Source organism: Mus pahari, chromosome 16, assembly GCF_900095145.1.
Source record: "Mus pahari chromosome 16, PAHARI_EIJ_v1.1, whole genome shotgun sequence".
NCBI classification, from domain to species: domain Eukaryota; kingdom Metazoa; phylum Chordata; class Mammalia; order Rodentia; family Muridae; genus Mus; species Mus pahari.
In genome coordinates, this window is record NC_034605.1 from 37,290,349 (window position 1) to 37,315,944 (window position 25,596).

At 45.7% G+C, this 25,596-nt stretch overlaps 2 protein-coding genes across 2 annotated transcripts in view; one reads left to right on the forward strand and one right to left on the reverse strand.

Moving 5' to 3' along the window:
• The window catches only part of Bphl (biphenyl hydrolase like), a 37,592-nt gene extending 13,070 nt beyond the window's left edge, over window positions 1-24,522 (forward strand). Inside the window, exons 4-7 of the mRNA XM_021215476.2 lie at window positions 530-683; window positions 10,637-10,768; window positions 14,094-14,217; window positions 24,125-24,522. Of these exons, the coding sequence (XP_021071135.1) occupies window positions 530-683; window positions 10,637-10,768; window positions 14,094-14,217; window positions 24,125-24,212 (498 nt within the window). The 3' untranslated portion in view covers window positions 24,213-24,522. The remainder of the gene's footprint in view (window positions 1-529; window positions 684-10,636; window positions 10,769-14,093; window positions 14,218-24,124) is intronic.
• A 144-nt stretch (window positions 24,523-24,666) lies between these two features.
• Window positions 24,667-25,596, reverse strand: part of LOC110333774 (tubulin beta-2A chain-like) — a 3,682-nt gene continuing 2,752 nt past the window's right edge. Inside the window, exon 4 of the mRNA XM_029547688.1 lies at window positions 24,667-25,594. Coding sequence (XP_029403548.1) covers window positions 24,861-25,594 — 734 coding nt within the window. The 3' untranslated portion in view covers window positions 24,667-24,860. The remainder of the gene's footprint in view (window positions 25,595-25,596) is intronic.

The window sequence follows — 25,596 nt, forward strand, 5'->3', positions numbered from 1 at the left end:
TTTTCAGACACTGTTTTGCTCCCAGAAGCCTCTTCTCAATGCTTTGTCATTTTTCTCTGCTGAGCTCATTTTCTGGGGTCCTGGTTGATTCACCCAAGGACAGACACAGCTTTTACTATGACACTGTGCTCCTTCTTGTCTCCAGCCAGCTCTTCCCACAACTACAGCTGTCGCTTCACCAGATACCCGGATGCATATTATCTTAGATCCTCTCCAATCTTCATCATTGCCCTCTGAGCCATGCCCGGGTGCATGCACACACAGTGCTTGCCATACCCAAATAATAGCAGATTGCTGCTGATTCAGTGATTCAGTACTTGGACATTTTATCCAAGAGGAAGAAGATATGATTCCCGCATAAGTTGAAAAATACCGCGTGCTCAAGGTTCTATAACAATGGCAATGTAGCAAAGCTAACTGACGCCAGATCTAAGTGGCAGACTTAAGAGAGCTCTGATCACCACCACCCAGGTTCTTTCAGCAGAGGGCAGTGGTAACTGTGCTGTGCATCCTGCTGTGTCACCCACAGGCTCTACAGTTCAAGCAGGTCTCCCTCCTGGGCTGGAGTGATGGCGGCATAACTGCGCTCATCGCTGCTGCAAAGTACCCATCTTATATCTGCAAGATGGTGATCTGGGGAGCGAACGCCTATGTCACTGAGGAAGACAGCAGAATTTACCAGGGTAAGTGCTGCCCGCCGTAGGCAGTCACGATGATCCTTCTTGTTCCCTCCCCGTCTCTTGTTTCGATGTGTGTTGGCTGACAAGTCACATCTCATCCACTGGCAGTTCTCAGCTCTAAGGTCAAAAGAAGAGTGAGTTTTCAGAAAAGCCACCGAATTTAACCAACCTAGAAATGGATAGTTTTCTATTTCCAGAAGTGAAGCTTGCATGACTCAGGCCGAAGCTCCGCAAGAGCAGTATTTACACTCGCTACCTCGGGGAGTAGGGAGTGAGCTTGACAGAAGGCGGGGGTGTTGTCGAGTGTTACTCATAACCTCATTTTAAGTAATATGAAAAAGCCAGTTGTGATAGCACATGCCTGTGGTCTCAGTTCCACACAAGGTCAAGGCTGGAGATTTCTGAGTTTGAAGACAGCATGGGCAATGTAGCATGGCCTGGTCTCAAAATAAAAGCCATGAATGAATGAATGAATGGATGGATGGATGGATGGATGGATGGATGGATGGATGGATACATGAATAAATTAATATAATGATTATTTAAGGAAGCACCAGGCTGAAAAATGAACCTGTGTTTTGCTTACAATCATTTGTACAGTTTTCTTGGCTAAGGCCTCCTTTAAGCTTCCCCTTTAGGTCTTTAGGGGCACAAGAGTGAGAGGCCAGTGACGTCCAGCCTGTGGTTCAACTCCAGCCTACCACTTGCTTTTGCAAATCTGAGGCACCAATGAACGTTAGCTCATGAGTTGGAGACCAAGCTGGGGCATCTACACCCTAACTCTTCCCCATTTTTCTTCTATTCCCAGCATTACTGCCCAGCTTGGGCTTATGGGAGTGTTGGCAGTTACTAGGTACCCAGCCTTGGCATTGGTTAGTCTCTAGCAAGCTTTCTGAATTGGGAGAACCATGCTCTCAGGAGAGAGGGGTTCCTGGGTATTGAGGGTCACTGGGACGAAAGAGGGGTTACCTGGGCTTCTGACACTTCTCCCTGCCAGTCTGACCTATCATGGCTCTCCCTTTCCCGCTGGAAGCTTTCTCTGTCTTAGATGGCCTAACAGAAGAGGTTTGCCCCCCAGTGGGTCCAGAATTTTCTCTCCTCAGCTGTGCCTATATTATGTCTTTGATGGGTGTCTTGGCCTTCGGAGGCTGAAATATTTACTCCCTGGCCCCGACAGAAACGTTTGCAGAGCCCTGCACATGCAAAGTCTCTTCCAGGTATTCTGCTATTCTCATTGTAAGCTACTCGGAAGCTACATCCTGTTCTAGAATCTTAGTTCTCTATGCTCTTCCTGTTTTAAAAACAATCTGAAGCTCTTAAGTAACAGATGACTTAGAGAGCTACTCTAACCTGGCCTCCACTTGTCCTCACCACCCTGGCTTAGAGTAGCCTGTTCCTCCATTGCCATCTGTGAGCCCCTGCCGCCTCTAGCATCCAGTGCCCTTGCTTCCTTCTTCCAAATCCTCCACTTCTCTTCCTGGGCTCTTGCACTCTGCCTCAATGGGTAAACACTACTCCCCCTCCAAAACACTGCCCCCTTTCCCTGCAGTTCCTCTTTACTACACTGTACCCCGCCCTATAACTTTATAAAATAGGCGACTGTGTTCTCTCTGCTTTAGTGGCGTTGTGATCATTCTGGTCTTCTGCAGCATGGGTCTCACCATAGCAAGTATAGCATCGTCAAGGACAGTGTGTACTTTTAACTCATCGGTAGCGCTCCCTCACTACCCTCTAGACATTTGGGTCATGCGTTAAGTCGTAAGGTCTGTCCCATCTTCTTTGCCCGGCCAGTCACTGATCTTTTCGAAGCATCTGTTTCTAATGTTAACTTAGTTTTGATTTCTGTCCTCCTCCTGCTTGCTTTGGGTTCTGATTTCCTTTATTCCCTCTGATCTCAGAGTAAAAAATCTTAGATTATTGATTTGAGATGTTTTGTCTTTTCTGATATATCATTTAATGCTGTAAATTTTCCTCCAGAGCTGCTAGCGCTAAGCACCTGTACCTATAAAGGGATTGATTAGATTGGTTAGATTTATTAGATACAGATTAGGAGGCAGCCTGGGCAGCCGATAAGGGCTGTCTCTCACCCGAGCAACTGAGAATCCAGCAGTGTCGCCATTGGCAAGGCTGAATGTCTTCGCAGTTCCATTCTGAAGGCTCGGAGAATTTTTGAACAGCCATTGGCCTTCAGTCAACATTGGAATCCTGAAGAAGGTGGTTTGAAGATCGAGGAAGGAATGCTGCCATATCCCAGTTAGGATTCTTAACTGCTACGCTAAAACCGTGACCAAAAGCAACTACAAGAGAAAAGCATCTATTTCACCTCTCAACTCTCAGGTCACACTCTACCCTGAGAGAAATCAGAGCAAGAACTCGAGGTGGAGACCTGGGGACAGGGCTGGAAGCAGAAGCCTTGAAGAGATGCTGCTCCTCTTGGTTTGCTGAGTCTGTACACTTACAGTGCTCGGGACCAGCAGCTCATGGGGTCCCACCCACATCGAGCCAGGCTCTCCCATGTCAATCAGCCATCGATAAAATGCACCACACACTTGTCCACAGGCAGTCTGGTGAGAGCATTTTCTCAATTGAGGTTCCCTCGTCCCAAATGACTCTAGATTGTGTGACATAAAACTAGCCAGCGCAGCCAGCAGTAGCATAGATGGACTTGCCAGCAAGAGTGAAGTCAAGCAGGCAAAGAGAAATTTCCTTCTTCCTTGTCCTCTTCTCTGGGCTGCCATCAGAAGGTGCCACCCACATGTGGAGTGGGTCTTCCTGTTTCAAACGATCTGATTAAGAAAATCCCTCACAGGAGTGTCCAGCAGCTTAGGTTTTAGTCTCTTCCAGGTATGGTCAAGTTGACAACCAAGGTTAGCCATCACAGCACCTACACGTTTTACTGTGTTATATTTTCACTTAGCAAAAGATAGTTCAAAGTATCTTTTCTAATAGCTCCTCAGACTTTGCCTTCATTTGTAGGCATTTAGAAATGTAACGTTTAATTTCTAAATACCTAGGGTGTCCTAGATATCTTGTCTGTTATTGGCATTTAATTCTTTTTAGATTTGGGAAACCTATTTGCCTGGTTACAATTCTTTTAATTTGCTATGGCTTATGTTACACCCTCGGATCTGGACTGTCTTAAGTTCTAAAGTTGAATGCTGCCATCTCTACTCACCTTTCCTCTGCCATTCAGCTAACAGTCCACACCCTCTGGATGCATGTCACCTTCTCTTGAGGGATCAGCCTTCCCCTGCATCTCCTGGTGGCTTTGCTCTGTTCATACCACGCAATGACTCCTGAGTTATCTCCTCCTCCCCAGTACCTCTCACCCTCCCAGCTAAGAACCTTGGCCTCTTGGGATATTCTGTCCTCCAGAGGGGGGCGGGGAATCCTTTGTAGGACAGAAATCAAGCAATTCCATCTCCCACTTAAAAAACCCCTAGTAACTTCAGCTTCACTGCCCCCCCCCCCGTCCCGCTCAGTCTGGCTCCCCTCCAGTTTCTAACTCTTCTATCTCTAACTTCCTGTGGGCTGCCCTTCCTCAGCGCACCTCCCCTCTCTCCACCCACACCCTTCTCAGTAACCACCCCAATATCAGCTCCCAGGGCACTCTGAGGTGTCCCGCAGCCCTCAGCCTGGCGGACCTTGTAATACTTTGCGCGCGTGCCCACACAGTGGCACTTCGTCCTGGGCACTCGCACCCTTTAGTCCTTTGTCATAGTCACCAAAGAGTGAGTTTCCCGTCACAATGGCTCTGATGTGTCCCCTGCTTCCTGAAACGAAAGCTCTCTCGGTCCCACAATTCTCTTCACTGTCCAGGATACCTCCGATTCCCTCCTTAACCACCCTGGCCACTTACTCCACCCGGAAGAAGGAAGAAGGCCTCTGGCCCACCAGTCCAGTGGAGACACGGCCTTCCGTGTAACCAAACCCTCTGGACTCTTGGCTGCTCTGTGTTCTCCTCCAACCCTCCCTGTGGCCATAGGAAGCAGTCTCCTGCTGTGCGTGGTACAGTGCACACCCACTTCATGAGCGCCCACTGGGTTGGCTTTCTGGCCACTGTGCTGTCATGGTCCTGGAATCCCTCTCTGCTCTCTGACCTTGATGCGTGGGGCAGCGTCGTTGAGGCCCTCGGAGCTGGCCTTGCTTTCTATTCTGATCCTCTCCTCTTTTACTCTGTGTGTGTGTGTGTGTACATGTCTGTGTGGGGGCACTCACACATACACACATGCATGAGTCAGCGTGGGGGGGTGCATGGGTACGTGGCTGTACATGTGGAGGCTAGAGGTCCTCTTCCAGTATTTGTTTTCTGAGACGGGATCTCCTACTGAACCTGGGGTTCACGGCTTGGCTGAGGCTGGTTAGCCTGTGAACTCCACGGATCCCCTCTGCGTTCTCGGCACCTAGATTACAAGTGTGCATCACTACACTCAGACCTTTTTATGTGGGTTCTAGAGATCAAATTCAGATCTCCGTGCTTGTGTGATAAGCACTGTGCTGACTGAACATCTTGACTGACACGCTGACTGACAGCCTCATCTTCCCGACCTTTAAAGATGGCATCTCAGTGTGTTGTCCATGCTGGCCTCAAGCCCTTGGGCTCAAGCTATCCTCCTGCCTCAGCCTCCGGGGTGGCTCAGATTGCAGGTGCACTCCACCATGCCATGCTCTGTCCCCACTCTGTGCCTTTCTCTGTTTTCTTCTGAGCCCCACACAATGGACTCTTCATGTGATTCTTATCTGGTTGCCACATAGATACCTGGATATGTCTACAACCTGAACTCAGTCTTTCCTCTCTATGTGTTCCTCTTGCTAAATGGCTTACCATTAGTAAATGATTTACCTGGGAGTGCAGTACATACTGGGTTCAGACTGGAACACAGCCTCTCATGACCTTGGCTTTACTCTCTGTAGCTTCACTCAGCTGTGTTCTGAAATTGTTAATGGAAAATTCCAGAGTAATCAATCCTTATGTTCTAAATTGTGTGCCACTGTGAGAAAAATGCTGGTGTATTCTGCCACACCTGATGCTGCTACGTGCTAGCCAGAACACAAACCATCCCTTTGTCCAATGTGTCTGTTACCCTCTGTGTGCTACCTGCCTGTTGTCTTAAGAAACCACGTTGGGCAACAGATCCACTGTCAGCTTACTGCCATTCCTGCATGCCATGTGTGCTTGATTTACTTAAAGCACGTCTCATAGTGAAGACTGATGCTGGCAACCCCACTACAGTGTGTTCTAATTGTTCTGGTTTACACTAGTTACTTCCAATCTCTTTTACTGGGCCTACTTAGCAATAAATGTCATCATGGGAGAACACAGCATTTGTACAGTTCAGCGCTCTGTGGTTTCAAGAAACCAGGAGCCCTGGTGGGTTTTCTTATGAATGGGCAGCTGCCATGCCTTGGATGCTGTCTGCAAGCCCTGTCTGTAAGCCTCTTAAGGTGAAAGCTGTATCTTTCATCTTAGTTACTTAGTTACTTTGCTGACACCACGACTGAAGCAACTTATAAAAGAGGCTTGGGGTTCCGGAGGGTTAGAGTTTATAACCACCGTGGTGGGGAGCATGGTAGCAGGCAAGCAGATATGGTGCTAGAGCAGTAGTTGAGAGCTCACATCTAGTCCAGAAGCAAGAGTCACAGAGAGCTCACTGGAAATGATATAGGCTTTTGGAGCCTCAAAACCCACCCCTCAGTACATACCACCTCCAACAAGGCCACACCTCCTAGTCCTTCCTAAACAGTTCCACTTGCTGGGGACCAAGAATTCAAACATATGAGCTTTTAGGGTCTATTCTCATTCAAACCACCACATTATCTAAGTTTATATTGGTGGAAACAGGCACTTAGCAGATTTTCTTGGTGCTTACAGAGCTAAAGTAATAAGTTTTCATTATGGATCTGGTGTTTGGCATGGGTTATATGCTCTAAAAGAAAGAGGGGGAGATATATCAGTTTCTTTGGGGATCCAAATTCTGTTTTGAATCAGCAAACAGTTTGATTCAATTGGTTATTCTGGGCACTTGTCAATGAAGCATAATTACTAATTTTGGGTAGTAATTATGCTTTGGGACAGAAATGACTTCCTCTTTAAGTAAATTATCAGAAGTAAATATATAAACGCAAAAGAAACTTTTGAGTCTGTATTACATGCCAGACACCATTGTCGGCAAATTCCATGTAATTTCTTACTGTTTATTCTAGAAGGTTAATATAACTCATAGCTTCTGATTCAGAAATTAGCACAGAGAGATTAAGTAATTTGCCCAGTTTCACACAACAGTAAATCTAGGCACTGGGACTCCTATGCAATCCGTCTGACTTCCAAGCCTGTGCCCCAACCACTGTAAGACCTCTAGCACCCCCAGCAGATGCTGGATTTCCCTGCCCTGAGATCTTTTGCTATTTTTCCTCTGCGGTCCTGAAGGTTCAACGCAGATCTGATATTCCCATAGGCACCTTTCATTTCAAAACTCTACATAAATTAATCCACAAACAGGACCTCATACTGTTCCCAGCTGAAGTACCTATTCTTTAGCAGGGGACACTGCTAAGCACTAACCCATTGGGTTCTTGGAAGCATCTCCTTTCTCAGCCTTCACATCACAAGGAATTTGTTTTTCCTAATTGATTTTTTTTAGTTTTTTTTATTACTTATTTTTATTTTACATGAATGAATGTGTCAGAACTCCAGGAGCTGGAGTTATAGACATTGATGTGCTGCCATGTGGATGCTGGGAGTTGAACCTGGGTCCTCTGGAAGAGCAACCAGTGCTCTTAAGTGCTGAGCCATCTCTCTAGCCCCTAAAGGTTTTTTTTTTTTAAATATAACATTTAGTTATTATAATTCAGCCCTTTTGGCATAATTGAGCTATGCTGGTTTCCACCATTGGATTGTATTCAGATACTGTTGGGCAAATCTGCCAAGTAGTTTGTACACTCCTTTCCCCATGGACAACTGGTTTACCTCATGTTGGTAGTGACACTCCCACCATGTCCAGTGGATGAGGTCCCATGAAATTGATGACTGCTAGCTGCACAGACCACATGACAAGTGACAGCTGGTTACTCTTGTCTGGAAACAATGAGCATGAACTCAGATTGGCCTTGGCTCCTCCTTGCTGATGGCTGTCTGACCCCCGGAGCAGCCCCACCCTGAGTTCCCCTCCTTCATTGGCCTTGTTCTCAGGGTTTGCTGTCTCTCTTATGGACTCACTCATACATGTTCCCTAGTTAGTATGCCTCTGTTAAATAACAAGAATTGCATTTCATGGATTTGGGGAGAAACCTCAGTTGGTAAAGTAGTTGTCGTGCATGCTTAGTGCTGAAAAAAACAGACAGGCCTCCATAACCAGCCAGCTGAGCCTTACCCATTAGCCTTGTCTCATCACAAGGTAGACAGTTTCTGAAGAGGAATAGCACTTGATGCTGTCCCCTGGTCATGAGTGTTTTACATCCACGCATGACTGGAACCCACAGAGGACAGAAGAGGCATCATATCCCCCAGAAGAGGAATTACAGACCTGCCATATGGATGCTGGGAATAGAACCTGGGTCCCCTGAAAGAGCAGCCAGTGCTTTTAACCACTAAGCCATTGCTCTAGCCCCTATGAAAGACTCGTTTTAATAATTACATTTTATGAAAGATGGGGTTGTTGTACTGCAAGATGGCCCCTCACAGGGTATGGTCTGCCAGGCAGTTCAGGGTGCAGGTATTCACAGCAATTTTTAACTTACTATTATTATATTTTGGGGGATAGGAGTGGCACTAGGAATTAAGCATAAAGCTTTACACATGCAAATATTGTGCCACTGAACTTCCCTCCCTCTGGGCTTTCATCACATCTTGCTAGCCTCTTTCCCACTCTACCAACTTTCCGTTACTTATTCTGAAGTCTGTCCCCTCTTAATTTTTTAACCAACTTAAATACACCCCTCTCTGAAATCTTTCCCATTTTACCAAGCAGTTCAACCGTCCTGGTCTCTGCCGTCAACTCACCCTGGCTTCCCTCTGAACATCCAGACCAATTTTCGGAGGCAGAGGGAGGCACCTCCTTCAGAAGGCAGTTTAGCTGTAAATCACAGTGATTTCCTGCATTTGAGTATTTCCATCCGGCGAGTATTCCTTGAGAGCGTACTAGGTGCTGGGCGCTGTCAAGACTCTGAAGAAAATACCATCTGATGTCAATGTGTATTACTAGTGTCACCTGACCTTTGTGGTGTGTCGTTAACAATGCACAGGTTAAATACTTTCATATACCACATTTAATATATTCAGGAGCACCAGGATCCTGACCACAGTGCTTAAGGAACTACAGAAAAGAGCAGGTGGGGTAAATCACATTTGCTGCCTTATTTTAAATGTAGAGGTTAGCCTATTATTTTTTCCTATAAAGTAATCATTTATAATATAGTTTAGACTTAATTGTTACCTCTACACACTCTCTTGAACAGAACTTACATGCATCATTTGTTTCTTGGTGAGCCAGAAGAACTTCTTTAAATAACTAGCCCTTTACTACATCTATGGGTCAATCAAACATGGCCAAAAACTTTGAAAAAATAAGTTGAACGTACACAGACTTCTTGTTCATGATTTTCCTAAACAATTTAGTATACTTGTGTGGCATTTAAATTACATGAGTCAAAATAAAATAATGTAGAGATGGTTTAGTATTTGGGAGAACCTATGTGTTTTGTACATATTCTCTGCAATTGTATGTGATAGGCTGGAGCATCCACAGAGTTTGCAGGCCACAGTCCTAGAAACAGTCCCCTCTCTATGTGGTGTGACAAAACTTCTTCTGGGGAAATGCAACACACGTGTACTCATCCAAAATAAGGATCCTGTGGCAAACCAACGTATGGATATCACTAAAGTCCAACTTGATGGACCATGAGTTTATTTGGGTGACTTCCAAGGAGCAGAAATGATTCAAAGACTACTGCATCACCAAAGTCCTCCCCAGTATGGATGACAGCTCACAAAGCTGGGAGCCCAGAGTATACTGCACTGCCCTCAGGTGATGGAACAGGTTGGAGAGTATCCTTTCCAGGTGTCTCAGTGGGTCCAGGGCTCTTCTAGGCAATTGGCTGGTTTCTGCTTCTTGTAGGCAGCTGACCACTCTCCGTCTTCTCTGCAGTTTTTCTCTGAGAATCTTCTTTGCAGTTCAGCTTTCCTAAATCTGAAGGGAAAGCTCAGCTTTTATTGCTCACTTTGGCAAGGAGGGCGCTAGTGAATCTGGTCAGTTTTAAGGACTCCCTGGTGCTTTTTTGAGTAGTTTACCTTCCTGCTTAGGGACCTTTCTCCAGGGTGAAATGTTTCAGTCTTGGAGGAAACTGTTACACCATTCTGTAACTGAATGTCTCCAGGATTAAATCTTAGCTACTCTACTCTTACAGCAATTACAAAGATAATAAGAAAGGGGGAATAGAGCTAAACTAGGAACTAAAAGATAACTATAATGTCATTTTACTCTGGAGACACAAATTAGAGAAATGTTTCCATTTATCTTACTTCTTTAGCAGAAAGCATTCAACTCGGTTCTGATTTCATTCACCCACTAATGATTTATCACATTATTCTAGTGGGAGGTTCAGCCGAGTGTCTGATGTGCAGCAAGGCATAAAGCAAAACCCTTGCACTGGGACCCCATCCCGAACGGGGCAGTGGGGGATGGACAATCAGGCATAAGGCAGAAAGCCCTGCCAAGCAGTGGTAAGTGCTAAGTAGAGCAGATGGATAGGGAAAGTCACAGAGGGCATGCGGGTAGGGGTGGAGCTCTCTGACATCTGAGCAGAGACCTAGAGGATGTGAGTGAGGCAGGCCCATGCTGGGGAGAGCTTTTCCAGCCAGAGGGATGTGAGCGTGAGACCCAGAGGTGCCCTTGGCTTAATTCCAGGTGATACTTCAGTGGGAGACTGGACTCCTCCTTATCTATGCTTTGGTTTTTCAGGTATCCGAGATGTTTCTAAATGGAGTGAGAAGGCAAGGAAAGCCCCGGAAGCCCTGTATGGATATGACTACTTTGCCAAAACCTGTGAGAAGTGGGTGGATGGCATAAACCAGTTTAAACACCTGCCAGAGGGTACGTCTCGGGGACTAATGGTCCCTTTGCTAATTGCAGGGCAGGCTTGAGTTCTTCCCTTGGCTTCCCTGCATTCCTCCTTGATAAGTAAACCCGCCCATTATCCCCGCACTGTTGTCCTGTGAACAGGGACACTGGTTATCGTGCACAGTACGAGTCCTTGTGTAATTAGTGTAAATGCCAGACAGGACCGTGTGAGTAAAGGTTTGTGTTGAGGCTCTCACAGCTATCTCTTCCCTTCCCTTCAGTCCTTTGCTTATGTGCCTGCACAAATCTGTTCTCCAGAGACCTCTGTTTCTCCTTTCTAATCGAAGAAGAGGTCATCAGAAAGAGAGCCACCATACAGACATTTTCCCCTGTCTGGATGGGGCCACCCACTGCTCATTTCATTTCCGGAACAAAGCAGGAGGGAATCTCTGCCAGGAGCCTCAGCCCAGCAGAGCCTGGGAGAGTGAAGAGACCTTCATCTCTCTCCATCTTCAGAACCAACTGATAGAACCGTGGCTGTGGACAAATACCTCTTGTTGTTTTTCTGAGACCTTTAACAAGATTCGCAGCAAGAATTAACACCCTTAAGTTTATTTTTACATACTTGTGTGCTTAGTCAGCTCTCTGTCGCCAGGACAAACGCCTGAGACAATCAGCCCACTGAGAGGAAAAGTGTATTGCGACTTAGTTCTGGGGGTTTTTGTCCATGACTCAGGAGAGTTTGGCAGGGCAAAACTGTTTACCTCATTGGCAAAAATGAAAGAGAGGGCTAATATAGAGTCCACCTCTCCTCCAAAGGCACACCCCTAATGACCTATAACCTTTCACTATGCCCCACCTCTTAAAGGTTCTACCACCTCCCTTCCTCTGTACACGCAGGAACAAGCTCTAACACAGGAGCCTTGGGGGAATACTAAGACCCTAATTGCAGCAAGCTGCTTGGACTCCCTCTATTGCCCCCTTTCCTCCTTTTATCTTTGTAATTGCTGCAAGAATAGAGTAGCTAAGATTTAATCCCGTGGACATAGAATGCTTGTGTCTAAAAGGGCAGTTTAATCTATTAGGTAATCCTTTCCAGCATGAATCATCTGTAACGTCAAAGCGTTTGCAATGAAAGGGACTTTGGAAATGTTACATGTCTGGTTTAAGTTCAAAAGAACAAATCCATGCCTTACTGTGATCCTGTAGAAATGCAGTCTCCATGCATAGTAACAAATCTTTAAAATGTGTTTCCTTGTACCTTAAAACAACAGAAAAAAATGCCACAAAGCCACATGAGACAGCTCTCCATGACAGCGTAAAACTTGTTAAATCGACAGTTCAGGAACACATCCTGACTCGAAAATCCAGTATGGAAATCATCTTACAGCAGGACTTAGTTCATCGGCCTTCTGTATTTACTGATCCAACAGGAATCTTTTGTCCGTGGCTGTGTGTTCAGTTTTCGAGACACTTGGCCTGGCATGGGTGATTGTACAGTTGTGGGGCCACCCAGGCCTGGGTTTGAGGTCTTGCTGTCAGGATGGCTTTGTGCAGTGACTTGATTTCTGGAGAACATACTGATACCTTCTTCATAAAGGTTGGGGGGTGCACTTAAGTGAGATAATATACATTCATCTATGGTAGAGTGCTGCAGATGGTTAGCATGAAAGTGCTATTACTGTTATTTAAAAAAAAGCATCTAATTTACAAATGTTTGGCGGTATGGAATGAGTTAAAATGTAAGTACTAGCCTAGCATGGTGGCATGTGCCTTTAATCACAGCACTTGGGAGGCAGACAAGTGGATCTGTGAGGCTGAGGCCAGCCTGGTCTATAGACTGAGTACCAGTCCAGCAAAAAACGTGCCTCCCCCCACACCCCTCAAGAAGTGTGAGTGTTGCATGCATTAACAGATCCTGCTGCAGCAAGTGGTGGCAGAGCTGTCTTTCAGCAGCCATCACCTCATACAGCTGGCAGGTGTGTGCTGCCCAGTGACTGGAGAGGAGTGCTTCAGAGACCCAGTCATCTGGTGGTGCTCCCTTGGAGGACTGGAGAGGAGTGCTTCAGAGACCCAGTCGACTGGTGGTGCTCCCTTGGAGGACTGGAGAGGAGTGCTTCAGAGACCCAGTCATCTGGTGGTGCTCCCTTGGAGGAGAGCAATCCCCAGCCAAAGAGAAGGGCAGGGGCCACGTGTACCGGATCCCAGCCAGCTCAGTGCTATAGCACCTTCCTTTCCGTACAGGCAGAGATGGGAGGGGAGCAAAGGAAGAAGCTTCCGGGGTGGATACACAGAACCTTCGGCACCACTGACCACATGTGCAGCCTAGTTACAGTCACGGGGCGCCGGGCGTGGTGGCGCACGCCTTTAATCCCAGTACTCAGGAGGCAGAGGCAGGCAGATTTCTGAGTTCAAGGCCAGCCTGGTCTACAAAGTGAGTTCCAGGACAGCCAGGGCTACACAAAGAAACCCTGTCTCAAAGAAAGAAGAAAAAAAAAAAAAAAGACAGTCACGGGCAACTGTGATTATTGCTGTTTGAGAATGAAGCTCTAGCTGGCAAGAAGCCCCCAAGGTGTGACCATCAGGAGTGCCATGAAGGCACAAGCACGGAAGAGTTGCTTGTGTTGTCCATACAGGCTAACTTCACTGTGAAGTTCCCACAGCCCAAGGACTGGCTAGGTTTCAGCCACTGAAGCACAGACTCAAGGGGAAAGGCCTCAGATACCATCCATATGACTGCCAGGCTGTCTTTGTAATATAAGACCTGGAGGGGGGGGTCGTTTGCTTATTTGATTTTTCTATCATTTTACATGAATAATGAACTTAACTCAAGAAACACTGTTCATTCACTAGTAGAGCATCAACACACGCAGACAGGGCACAGGAAAAGAAGAGCAAAGCCTAATAATAATGTTGATACTGGAAGAAATCCCAGAGCAGGTTGCTTCCACTGATAGAAAAGCCAAGATGCAGAGGGATGTGTGTGTCTGTGGATTACAAAACACCTAAGATAACAGAAAAGCCTTACTTTGGCTTGTTGTAGAGGTTCCGGCCAATGAACAAAAGGCCATGTTGCTTTGCATCTGTGGTGAGGCAGCCACTCACTTCCCAAGTCAGAGAGCAGGAAAGAAGAGAGGATAGGCTAGGGTTCCACAATCCCCCTTCAGGTGCATGTCCCCAGTGATTAAGGATGTCCCACAAGGCCACATTCTGAGGCTTTCACTACTTCTTAATGGCACCTCTCTGGGGACCAAGCCTTTGGTGCCTTTTGCAGCATTGAGGTCCAAAGTCTAGCAGCAGCGCATCTCTGCAGAGTGACTGTGCTAAGGCAACTGACTCCTATGGTCTTGTCTTTCAGGTAACATCTGCCGGCACTTGCTGCCCCTGGTCCAGTGCCCTACCCTCATTGTGCACGGGGAGAAGGACCCATTGGTCCCACGGTTTCATGCCGACTTCCTTCTCCAGCATGTGAAAGGGTCACGGTGAGTCTCGTTACAGCCTTACAACTTCTGGGTACCACAGAGCCTCTATGGAAATAAGAGAAGCCATAGGAAGGAAAAGAAGTGGGAGAAGGGTCATTTAGGATACATGTTCCTCATTTGGTCAGAGAGTACCACAGCCACAGAGGACCTGAGATCTGAGCTCTAGGGATCCTCAACAGAAGGATCCTGGTAAATGTCTTTGAGCAGAGTGAGGCCAGTGTGTTCCCAGGCATTGAGTTCTTTAACAAGAATATCACATTACATTTGTAGCAAGCACTGGTAACAACTCAGTATGCCTTGGGATTTTTAGTTCATTTAAAAACAATAACAATAAAAATATTCATAAAGCCAAACCAAGAAAGCAAATTATCCTTTGGTAGCCACCCACATAGATATGGTCATATTCTGTATTCGGCTCTGAAATACGTTTCCTCACTAAAATTATGTTGTGAAACTTTACAAGTCATAGCCACCTTAAATATGTAGTCAGCCCCTCCGTGTGCCTGAGTCCCCAAAGCTCAGAAGGGGAAGCTGGTACCCTAACAGCCCCACTGCCTAACAGTGGGCTTCTCTGGGGATTTGGAAATAAAGGGAAGGGGTGTTCTTATTCCACAACAAAATACAATTACATAGCAATTCATATATCTAGATATATATATATATATATATATATATATATATATATATATGAACTATATGCATATATTTATAATTTTGCATTGAAAGACCTCTCTTCATTTTTCACATTCCACTACATTCTTCTATATCAGTTCAACCTTTAGTTAGGCAAACACAAGAATATGTATGAGCAGAAATAGCAGCCGCTTTGGGAAGAGTATAGAGTAAGTGAAAAATTAAGGTAGACGTTACATTGAAACTACACTGTGAGTAAACATGGAGGATTTTTACAAAGATTTAGAAGTCCATAATAAATATGGCATTTTCAAATATAATTTTCAAATATATAAAATTATTAAATTACAAGCCATGGTTGTGGCACAAAATTCAAATAGCTTATTTTCTTATTAATCTCTCAGATGTTTTCTGTGTACCTCTGGAGTGAGAATTTTGGTTTCTTTAAAAACACATAAATATTATAAGAATGTGTTTTCGTTTTAATCCCAGATGTGGGGTATGGGGCTGCTTCAGACTGTCCACAGCAACTGACTGTGATTTGCCCCATGCTCTAAAAGGGGCGTGATTTTGCCAACTGAAGATAGTGGTGCTCGCCTTTAATCCTAGCAACTGGGAGGCAGAGGCAGGCAAATTTCTGAGTTTGAGGCCAGCCTGGTCTACAGAGTGAGTTGCAGGACAGCCAGGGCTACACAGAGAAAACCCTGTCTCAAAAAACCAAAAAAAAAAAAAAAAAAGGAATATACTTTCTGTGAGTGTGTGACATTGGAATTCTGGGGACTTCTCAGAGGAGGGGCTAGTTGGTAGTTGGATGTAGTTTGTCAAGTAGTCATGTGCAAAGAGATGAAAAGAAGAAATTAGATATCCTGTTGGCAAGATCAAACTTGCCCTAAGGAACTTGATGCCCCTAATCAGCAGGAAGTAGTATAATGATTTTTTGTTTTGTCTCCTTTCCCCTCTATTCTTTTTTCTCTCCTATCAAGTGTTAGAGAGTTGAAAGGGAGGAAGAAGAAGGGTGGGAAAAGGTGGAAGAAAAAAGAACCCACAGATAGCCATAACTTCAGTTACCTCAGTTTCTATGTTTTTAATTTTATATATTTAGAGGGAGCAATGTGATGTTTCCATGCAACGTTTTCTATTTTAAAAATATTTTACTTATTATACTTCACTACAAAGTTAGGGGAAAGTGTTCCATTTTGTAGATGAGAACAGATGTTAAACAGTATTTCAAGCCATTTAGTTGATAAACGACAAGTCCTGGATTTTCCTAAAACATATTTTTTTCACCATAGTACAACTGCCTCTTATGAACATACCATTAGAGAGATGCTAGGTGGCCTAGATAATTGTTTTCTGCTTCAGAAATGACCGTTTTTTCCTACTCTGACCCTCATAAATGCAGAGACTTCCCTTAAAAAGCCAAACTCATTAAACATCTGTCTCTAAAATGGTTTGGCCTAGGAATTCTGTTCCAAACCTATCTCCTAGCAACAGAATACATCAATATTGACGAAAAATATGCCCTTCCTGTGCATTTGGTGGAAAATCCTTTTCTTACATCACTATCCTTTGGAGCTGACGGGTTGGAGGTAAAATGTTATTAGCAACAGTTCTCTAAAAGCAGTCTGTATTTTCCACTCCTTTTGCTAAGAGAGCCTTTTATGTTGAGTGGGAACCTACGGCTGGCTTCTTTGGGATCCCAGAGAAAGAAACTTGGTTCAGAGAGCAGCTAACCCCCTGCTGTGCATCTGCTGTGAGGAAGGACAGTAGCACACCTTGCCAGACATGCCTTTAACTACACTTAGAAGCATTTTCTGAGCTCACAGGTTTTTTTCCAAGAAGCACTTACTATGTATGAGTCATACTACTGGGGTTTTTGCTGCCTTGGAAGGAGACCAGCCTCCAGCTTTGCCAGTCTGTCTCCTTCCCTTCTCTCTCCTCTCTTCACAGGAGAGGAATCATAGCCTCTCAAAAGCAAAGAGGCCTTTGTTTTAAGGTTTTAGTTTTAGGCAGCTGCATTTCTCCCCAGGAAGCTCTTGTGTAAAACCCACGGAACAAAATACCCATGGAAGGAGTTACAGAGACAAAGTTCAGAGAAGAGACTGAAGGAACAACCATCCAGAGACTGCCCCACCTGGGGATCCATCCCATAAACAACCACTAAACCCAGACACTATTGCATATGCCAATAAGATTTTGCTGACAGGAGCCTGATATAGCTGTCTCCTGAGAGGCTCCGCTAGTGCCTGGCAAGTACAATGGTGGATATTCTCAACCAACCATTGGACTGAGCACAGGGTCCCCCAATGAAGGAGCGAGAGAAAATACCCAAGGAGCAGAAGGAATTAGCAGCCCCATAGGGGGAACAACAATATGAACTAGCCAGTACCCCCAGAGCTCCCAGGGACTAAACCACCAGCCAAAGAGCACACATGGTGGGACCCATGGCTCCAGCTGCATATGTAGCAGAGGATGGCCTAGTGGGTCATCAATGGGAATCAATGGGAGGAGAGGTTCTATGTCCCAGTATAGGATAATGCCAGGGCCAGGAATCAGGAGTGGGTGGGTTGGGGAGCAGGGGGAGGGGGGAGGGTGTAGGGGATTTTTGGAGGAGAAACTAGGAAAGGGGATAACATTTGAAATGTAAATAAAGAAAATATCAAAAAAAAAAAAAAAAAAAAAAAAAAAAGCTGTTCTGGCTGCAGCAGTGAGGTAAACAGCANGGAATCAGGAGTGGGTGGGTTGGGGAGCAGGGGGAGGGGGGAGGGTGTAGGGGATTTTTGGAGGAGAAACTAGGAAAGGGGATAACATTTGAAATATAAATAAAGAAAATAAAAAAAAAAAAAAAAAAAAAAAAAAAAAGAGCTGTTCTGGCTGCAGCAGTGAGGTAAACAGCAGCAGTGAGGTAAACAGACCCTGTCTTTGGAGTCCTCCTGCCCTGACCCTAGTTTCAGGGCCCCTGCCTAGCCAGACCTCCCTCCTGGCTTCTCACCTATCTTGTCTGCCAGCCTCTAGGTGGACACCTCCCATTAAAGCCAGCCCCAGCAGCTATCTGGAAATCTTGTCAGGTGTTAATTGGCACCCATCATACTCTAGTGCCGATGTGAAGAGGCTTTTAGAGGCAGCAGAGCTTGACTAACTGGAGAGAATGTGAGTCCACAGCAAGGTCAAGCCACTGTGCTGTGAACCAGTTAGAGTTTCTGCCTTCGCTGTCCTGTAAGAAAGACTTTCAGCTCTGCAGTAGTATCAGAGCATCCCATGCAACCATAGGCTTTCCATGTTCCGGTCAGACTTCACTAAACTACATGAACTTCTCAGGACTTGATTATGAACTAGGGTCTGTGACATAGGAGATGATTTTGCCCAGCTATAGACTGATGTAAACATTTCAAGCACAGTTAAGGTAGGCAAGGCTAAGCTGTGGTGTTTAGCAATATAGATATATTAGGTGCATTTTTGTTGTTGTTTTGGGTTTTCTTTGACTTTTGTTTTGCCAGACAAGGTTTCTCTGTGAAGCTCTGACTGTCTTGGAGCTTTCTCTATAGATCAGCCTGACCTTGAACTAAGAAATCTGCCTGCCTCTACCTCCCCAAGTGCTGGGATTAAAGGTGTGCACTACCACTGTCCAGCAGATGCATCTTTAATTTATGGTATTTTGTTTTATTTTATTTTTTTCTGCACTGCTGAGGATAAGGTCAGGGTATTCTCCCACTAAGCAATACCTCCAGCCTAAATATGGTCAACATATGGCAGCTTTATGAAGACAGGACTCTATTACAACACAAACATTGATCCTCTCTAGTTCTAGAGTCCAGGATGGGGCTGTTGACAGAATCCTTGCTCCCCAGCTCATAGACAGTCTTTCCTCTGATCCTGTGACCCACTTTGCCTTTTTTATAAGGTCAGTAGTCGTAACGGATCAGGATACAACCATCTTTTGAACTAAGTCATGCCTTTAGAGATACTGAGATTTCAGCATATGAAGTGGATGGCGATCATTCCATATGTGATGTTGAGGAGGCTTCAGATCTCAGGAATGAACAAAACCCAGAATCTGCATCTCCAGCTCCAGTGGCAGACCTCCATGCCCCTTACTTCTTCCTGCTTGTTCAGTATCCTTACACTTCACATCCTAGCTCAGCATCTCCCCCTCGGGGAAGCTTCCTTACCCCCACAGTCACATGATTCCTTATTCATACCTTTTTAAACAGTTCTCAGCATGTGATTTGATTTTTATCCCGTTGAATAGCTCTCTCAGATCTAATCTGGCATATTTTAAAGGCTCTGTTGGGGGAGGGAGAATGTAGAAAGAGAGGACGGCAGAAAGCATGTGCAAAGCAGGAGCGGTAGGCACCCAGAGGTCAGACTCTGCAGTGGCCCAGCTACATGGTCAGGCAGGCCTGGGAGCGAGGCAAGCAAGAGAGAACAGGGGTAAAATCAGTGTTTACAGAATGACACTGCAGGGTTGTATCAGCCCAAGGGAGAACCTATGGGAGAAATCTCTGGGAATAAAAGGGTGCTGAATAACATTTGTGACATTGGGATTAAGAGCACTGGAGTGCCATTTGACTGTGTGCCCTAGAGCATTGCCCTTGACATCCCTCTTGTTGTCTGGTAGGTGCTAGCTTCTCTAGCTGGCCTTCAACAGATTGAACCAGCTCTACTGACACTAGGGAGGGCAATAATCACCTTACTCAATCTATGGATTCAGGTTGTAATGTCATCCTCCAACACACTCAGGCACAGCCACAATAACATCCGCTTAAACACCTGAGCACCGTGAGACCCAGATGTGAAGTTAACCATGGCTATGCGGAAGGGCTGACAGGCCCTTGCTCCCCTCCAGAGTTCTTGATCTTGAGGAGGCTTTCCTGGAGGTTATATTAGTGGAGTTATGTGGCAGGAGTGGCCATCTGGGTAGGGGGTGGGCTAGTTACTGTCTTCTGGTCTGGGTCACTGAAGCGGGGGAAGCCCTCTCTCTGCTGCTTCCTTGACTCTCCAAGTCTAGCCGCCAATGGGAGACCATCCCAGCCTGCTGGAGCAGTGTGAATTGGAGCAGGAAGGTGGAGCCGGTTCACACTTTACTCAGCCAGATAGCAAAGCGAGACCAGGGTCCTGGAGGAGGGAGAGGCTGATGGAAGGCACCTGCTGCAGCCCGTGCTCATATACCACACACGCTGCTGGGAGTTCCCAACCTCCCCACTCCCCGCCCCCATGACCTGATGACTTCTCTGTAAATCTACATGGTTTTTCTATGCCCTTGCAAGCTCTGAAATAATGGCAAGGAAACCTGGTATATTTATTAGTAAGCATCTTGCACTATAGCTGGGCTAACCCAACCATGCTGGCCTGGCCTATTTCTAGCAACTTCCCAGCCATGTGGTGTTACCTGCCATTACCTGCCATCATCGTCTCTCTCTGACTGCTCCTGTTCCACCCATCCTCTCCGTTCTCTCCTGGTACCTCATTCCTCCACTCTCTCTCCCTCCTTTTTCCACCCAGGACCTCTTTACTGGAAGTCCTGCTCCCTTCTTTCCTGCCCAGCTAGTGACTGATCAGCTCTGTGTTCACCAACCAGAGGTGATGGAAAACAGTCTTCACACAACATTGAGACAGGAGATGCTTGGCAATGCCAACATCCAACCAGATCCCTAGGCACCAACATCAGCATCTGAACACAAGCATAAAACAAACACCTCTGCCCTAGGAAGGATGGAAACGCAATCAGCTAGAATCCCACTGTAATCTACAGTGTTAACTTCAAATAGAAATCTTCTGGGCTGAGGCCTTTTTGACTCCAAAGGACCAAAGTCTGACCCTTTCCAGGCAAATCTTAAACACATTTTCTTAAGGGGAAAAAATCTTCTAATTAGAGGTTTTATGTCCGCCAACAAGTGTAAATAAACTGTGCTCCCTAAGTTAGAATATTCATTGATATGCTATGCTTGGTTATAACTTTCACAAAGTATAATATATAACAAAACAAAAGCAGATACCAATGAAATGCCTACAAACAGTGCATGTGCCTTACATGCAGTCTTTCTTTTGATCCCCACTATAGTCTCAGGGGTACCATTACTAGTGTCATTTTTCAGGTGAAGAATGACAGTTGAGTGGTGGGGGAGGGGAGCTGTAGCTGCCAGTGCAGAGGTCATGCTACCTCCATAAAACCCTTCACTGACTGATGACCTCCATGGTGTATGTTCATCTTGCACTGCGGTTGGTAGCCCCAGTTGTCAGATCCCTGGAGTCTTGGCGTGTTCATCCTCTGCACACCACAGTAGATAATTATTAATTAATCCTGCAGACCTGGTATAAGTGCTCCATCGAGAGTGGATAGGGGGTCACTGCAGTGATTTAACTTATTTCTTCATGCCTGATGTATGATTATTAGATTTAAGAAAAGAAACTTCCCCTTGAGTAGTCTGCCCTCCCCCTGGCCCACAAATGTCTAGTAGGGTAAAGTCTGGGGGCAGTACCTCTAGCTTCACCAGTTGGAAGAAATGCATAGTTCTCACACCTTACCATCTTCTTAGGGCGTTCTCAAAGGCATAATCAAAAAAACAAACATTCCATTTCTGAATAGAAAGTCTGTTGTGGTCAGGCAGGTCCGCATGGCTTTGAAGCTCTGCCATTGAGGGATGAGGAAAGGGTGTGTATGACCTGCTGCCGTCCACCTTCTTGATGGACAAGAGCCCCTCACAGAGAACCAGCCACTCATTTCCAGAGAAAACAAAAGCTCGCCAACTCTTCCTGGCCAATGTATAGGTTCGTAAGATACTGAGATTGTTGGCGTGCTCATTCGGCATGAAGATGCTATAGCATGTTCTTTAGTCCCCGTCATGATTGGACAGCACTCTCAGCTTCATTTGAAAGCCAAGAATAGCGAGATGAGGACAAAATGGTAATATGACAAGATCAGCATCCCATGTGCCATGACCAAGAGGGGCTGAGTCAGCAGAGCTCAGATGACCACTGGGTGTACCCCAACTTAACAACTGCTCCTCAAGAGCTCTAGAGTCTTCTAAAGACACCACATGCTACATACAGGACCCCTGCCTTACAGATAGCAGCCTTGCAGGGTCCCTTCGCCATGTGTTTCCTGGTAGGCTTTCCCACTAGTATTCCTGGAGAATGTGATTGTTTGAAAGCTGATCAGTGAGGCATGTGTATCCTTTTATTGTCTGGGTAAGAACTGGGTCAGCAGCAGAGTAGTTTCCTGGCCGAGTGTTTATGCCTGGCTGTTCTGGTCCTGTTCCCAAGAGGATTCACAGTAGGCTCCACACAGAGTGAAGGGATGATTTGCACTAAGAAAAGGCATCAAGGAGAATAATTTTCTTTATACTTCCATCTGTCCATAAACCCACCCATTAATCCATTCATTCATTCATTCATCCATCCATCCATCCATTGCTGTCTGTCATACATTCATCCGCTGTCCACCCTTGCATCGATTAATACACGAATACACCCATCTGGTATCTAAGGTAGTTTTCTCATGCCTTTAATATAATGAATCTCATGTTTACTTTCCCAAGATCCAGAGACGCTCTAGAAAAACTGTAGGCTTCATCAGGCTTCACCGCATAGCTAAAAAAAGGGATCCGCAGCTGTTTTTAATGGGATCAGGCGAATTGTGGAAACAGGGCAGAACAGGTGGCGGCTGAGTCGACATCCCTAGATGTACTTCAGGTCAGGGTTTCTTGGCTTCTGAAGCCAGCTTAATTAAGATAAGTGGTCATAGTCTGGCCTATATGTGTCCTTCTGTTACCTCAGCATCCCGAGAAGCTGAGTCTTTTCTATATCCTAAGACCTGCAGCTTTGAGCATCCCTGCAGTCCATCCTGGCTGATGCATCTGGATCACCTGTGGGGGTGGTACCTTATCCACCCCCCCCTTAAGATTTATTTATGTATTATATGTAAGTACACTGTAGGTATCTTCAGACACTCCAGAAGAGGACGTCAGATCTCATTACAGATGCTTGTGAGCCACCATGTGGTTGCTGGGATTTGAACTCAGGACCTTCGTAAGAGCAGTCAGTGCTCTTAACTGCTGAGCTATCTCACCAGCCCACTTTATGCCTTTTAAGTAGCACATTTTAAACCTAGATGTTCTGGTTAATATTACTAGGCATAATTAACATTACAGTGGCCCCTAAAAGAGACCAACAGTATGTATTTCCTTTACATTTGAGTGTCTTGGTTGTCCCAACCCTGCCATAGTCACATCGGAGTTGCAAGAGACCCAGCATCTTCTGAGGAGGGCTGCCTTCCTTCAGAGTCCTCCCACTGGATGGCTGAGAGCATCAGCCTTCCTGCTAAGAGATCAGAGAAGTGCAGACTGTAGTCATTGCGATTTTGCTCCAGTCTAATTCCTTTGACACCCAGTTGTCACTGTAGACGACATGGCTTAAACTTGGGCTTGGCCGCCTAAAAGCTTTGTTTAAACTTTATTTCTACACTTTAGAAGCTACTAAATAAAATATTTTTTTAATTTTATTTTTTTGAAAGATCGAAAATCTTTGACTAACATCACATTAAATGGAAAAAAGCCTTTCCAGCACAGAAGGGTCCACCAAAGACATGATGTGACAGCTGCAAAAGTGGTTCTGCACACATGGCTGCTGATGAGCCCCACAACCCACCCCAGATTCCTAAAGCATTTCTCCTTCTGGCTGCTGGCCGCAGTCAGGCTTATTTGCTCTGTACTATGAACATGACAGGAGGCCTTAGAACCTTGGACGAAGGCTCCTGCTGGCTGAGAATTCCTATTTGGCTTGCCCACTATCACTATACAGATACCTCTGCCCCCACCACCCCCCGCCACTCCCACCACAAAAAGAATTCACCTGTGCAAGTCAGTGAATTCTGACCATCTCTTACTTTTTGCCATCTTTTCTTTTGATGAATTAGGGTTACAGCTAATTACTGTCACCCCTATTATTCTTCAGTAATTTTCTCAATAGTCTTTAAAAAAAAAAAAATAAGTTGGTTAAAAATGGACTCTTAAAATAATTACCAGATCACCATCTCCACTGTTTTCCAGTCAAACCATTTATTTACCTGATGGGATTCCAAACATATTTTCACTGTTCAGTGAAGACCTTATGATTTACCTTATGGGGTAGTCAGAACTGCCAAGGGACTTCACCCTGACATTCACGTTCTTGGAAACTTTATTTTGGTTCTGAAAGCTTCCCATCAACTGCTGAAGAGGGGAAAGCGTTTTTAATGTATACAGACCACTGATCAAAAGTTTGCTCTGTTTCCTAGGTTGCATCTGATGCCAGAAGGCAAGCATAACCTACACTTACGCTTTGCAGATGAATTCAACAGGTTGGTAGAAGACTTTCTGCAGTGAAAGTCCAGGAGACCTCTGGTGTCCGGGAGATTCTGTGTTAAAGGATCACGTCATTGCCTGTTTGTTACCTGGATACTCCAAAATGCTTCCCTTGCTTTTCGCCTCAGCTCACAGACAGGCCTGCCAGGCTTTCTATCTTCCCTGCAATGTGACTCTATGCAAGCAGGAAAAATAGCATACCCAAATCAGGTTATAGCTTCAATAGCTGCAAAAACATGAACATTTGCATTTTTAGCATTAACTCTCTATCATTGTCTTAAGAGTAAATTCTTACCATGATTTGTTTTCAAATAAATTTTATGGGAAATATATATAGTGTTCCTGTTTGCTATTTTAGGACTAATTAAATATAGAACATACTTTTATTGCCTGAGAGTTAAAACACTAAGCAGAAGTCCCATGACACTCATACACCCTAAGGGTTTCAATTTCAGAAAAAAAAAAAGGACCATCATAGATTTTATACACATGCTTTTTTATTCATATAGATTTCTGAGACAATACTGTGATCTTGAAAGAGGTTCACACTATTACATCAACAGTGAATTTCTGACAGAGGCAAACTGAGCACCATAATTTACAAATAGAAAGACCATGCTGGAGGACAACAGAAGTTCACTAAGGGTGCACAATGTATCTGAGATGTTCTCAAGCCTCATCCTCGCCCTCCTCCTCCTCGAACTCGCCCTGCTCATCAGCCGTGGCATCCTGGTACTGCTGGTACTCAGACACCAGGTCATTCATGTTGCTCTCCGCCTCGGTGAACTCCATCTCGTCCATGCCCTCGCCCGTGTACCAGTGCAGGAAAGCCTTGCGCCGGAACATGGCAGTGAACTGCTCCGAGATGCGCTTGAACAGCTCCTGGATGGCAGTGCTGTTGCCAATGAAGGTGGCTGACATCTTGAGGCCACGAGGAGGGATGTCACACACGGCCGTCTTGACGTTGTTGGGGATCCACTCCACGAAGTAGCTGCTGTTCTTGTTCTGCACGTTGAGCATCTGCTCATCCACCTCCTTCATGGACATGCGGCCACGGAAAATGGCAGCCACGGTCAGGTAGCGGCCATGGCGCGGGTCGCAGGCAGCCATCATGTTCTTGGAGTCGAACATCTGCTGGGTGAGCTCGGGCACTGTCAGGGCTCGGTACTGCTGGCTGCCCCGGCTGGTCAGAGGTGCAAAGCCTGGCATGAAGAAGTGCAGGCGTGGGAATGGCACCATGTTCACAGCCAGCTTGCGCAGGTCTGCGTTCAGCTGGCCCGGGAAGCGCAGGCAGGTGGTCACTCCACTCATGGTGGCTGACACCAGGTGGTTGAGATCACCATAGGTGGGTGTGGTCAGCTTCAGGGTGCGGAAGCAGATGTCATACAGAGCCTCATTGTCGATG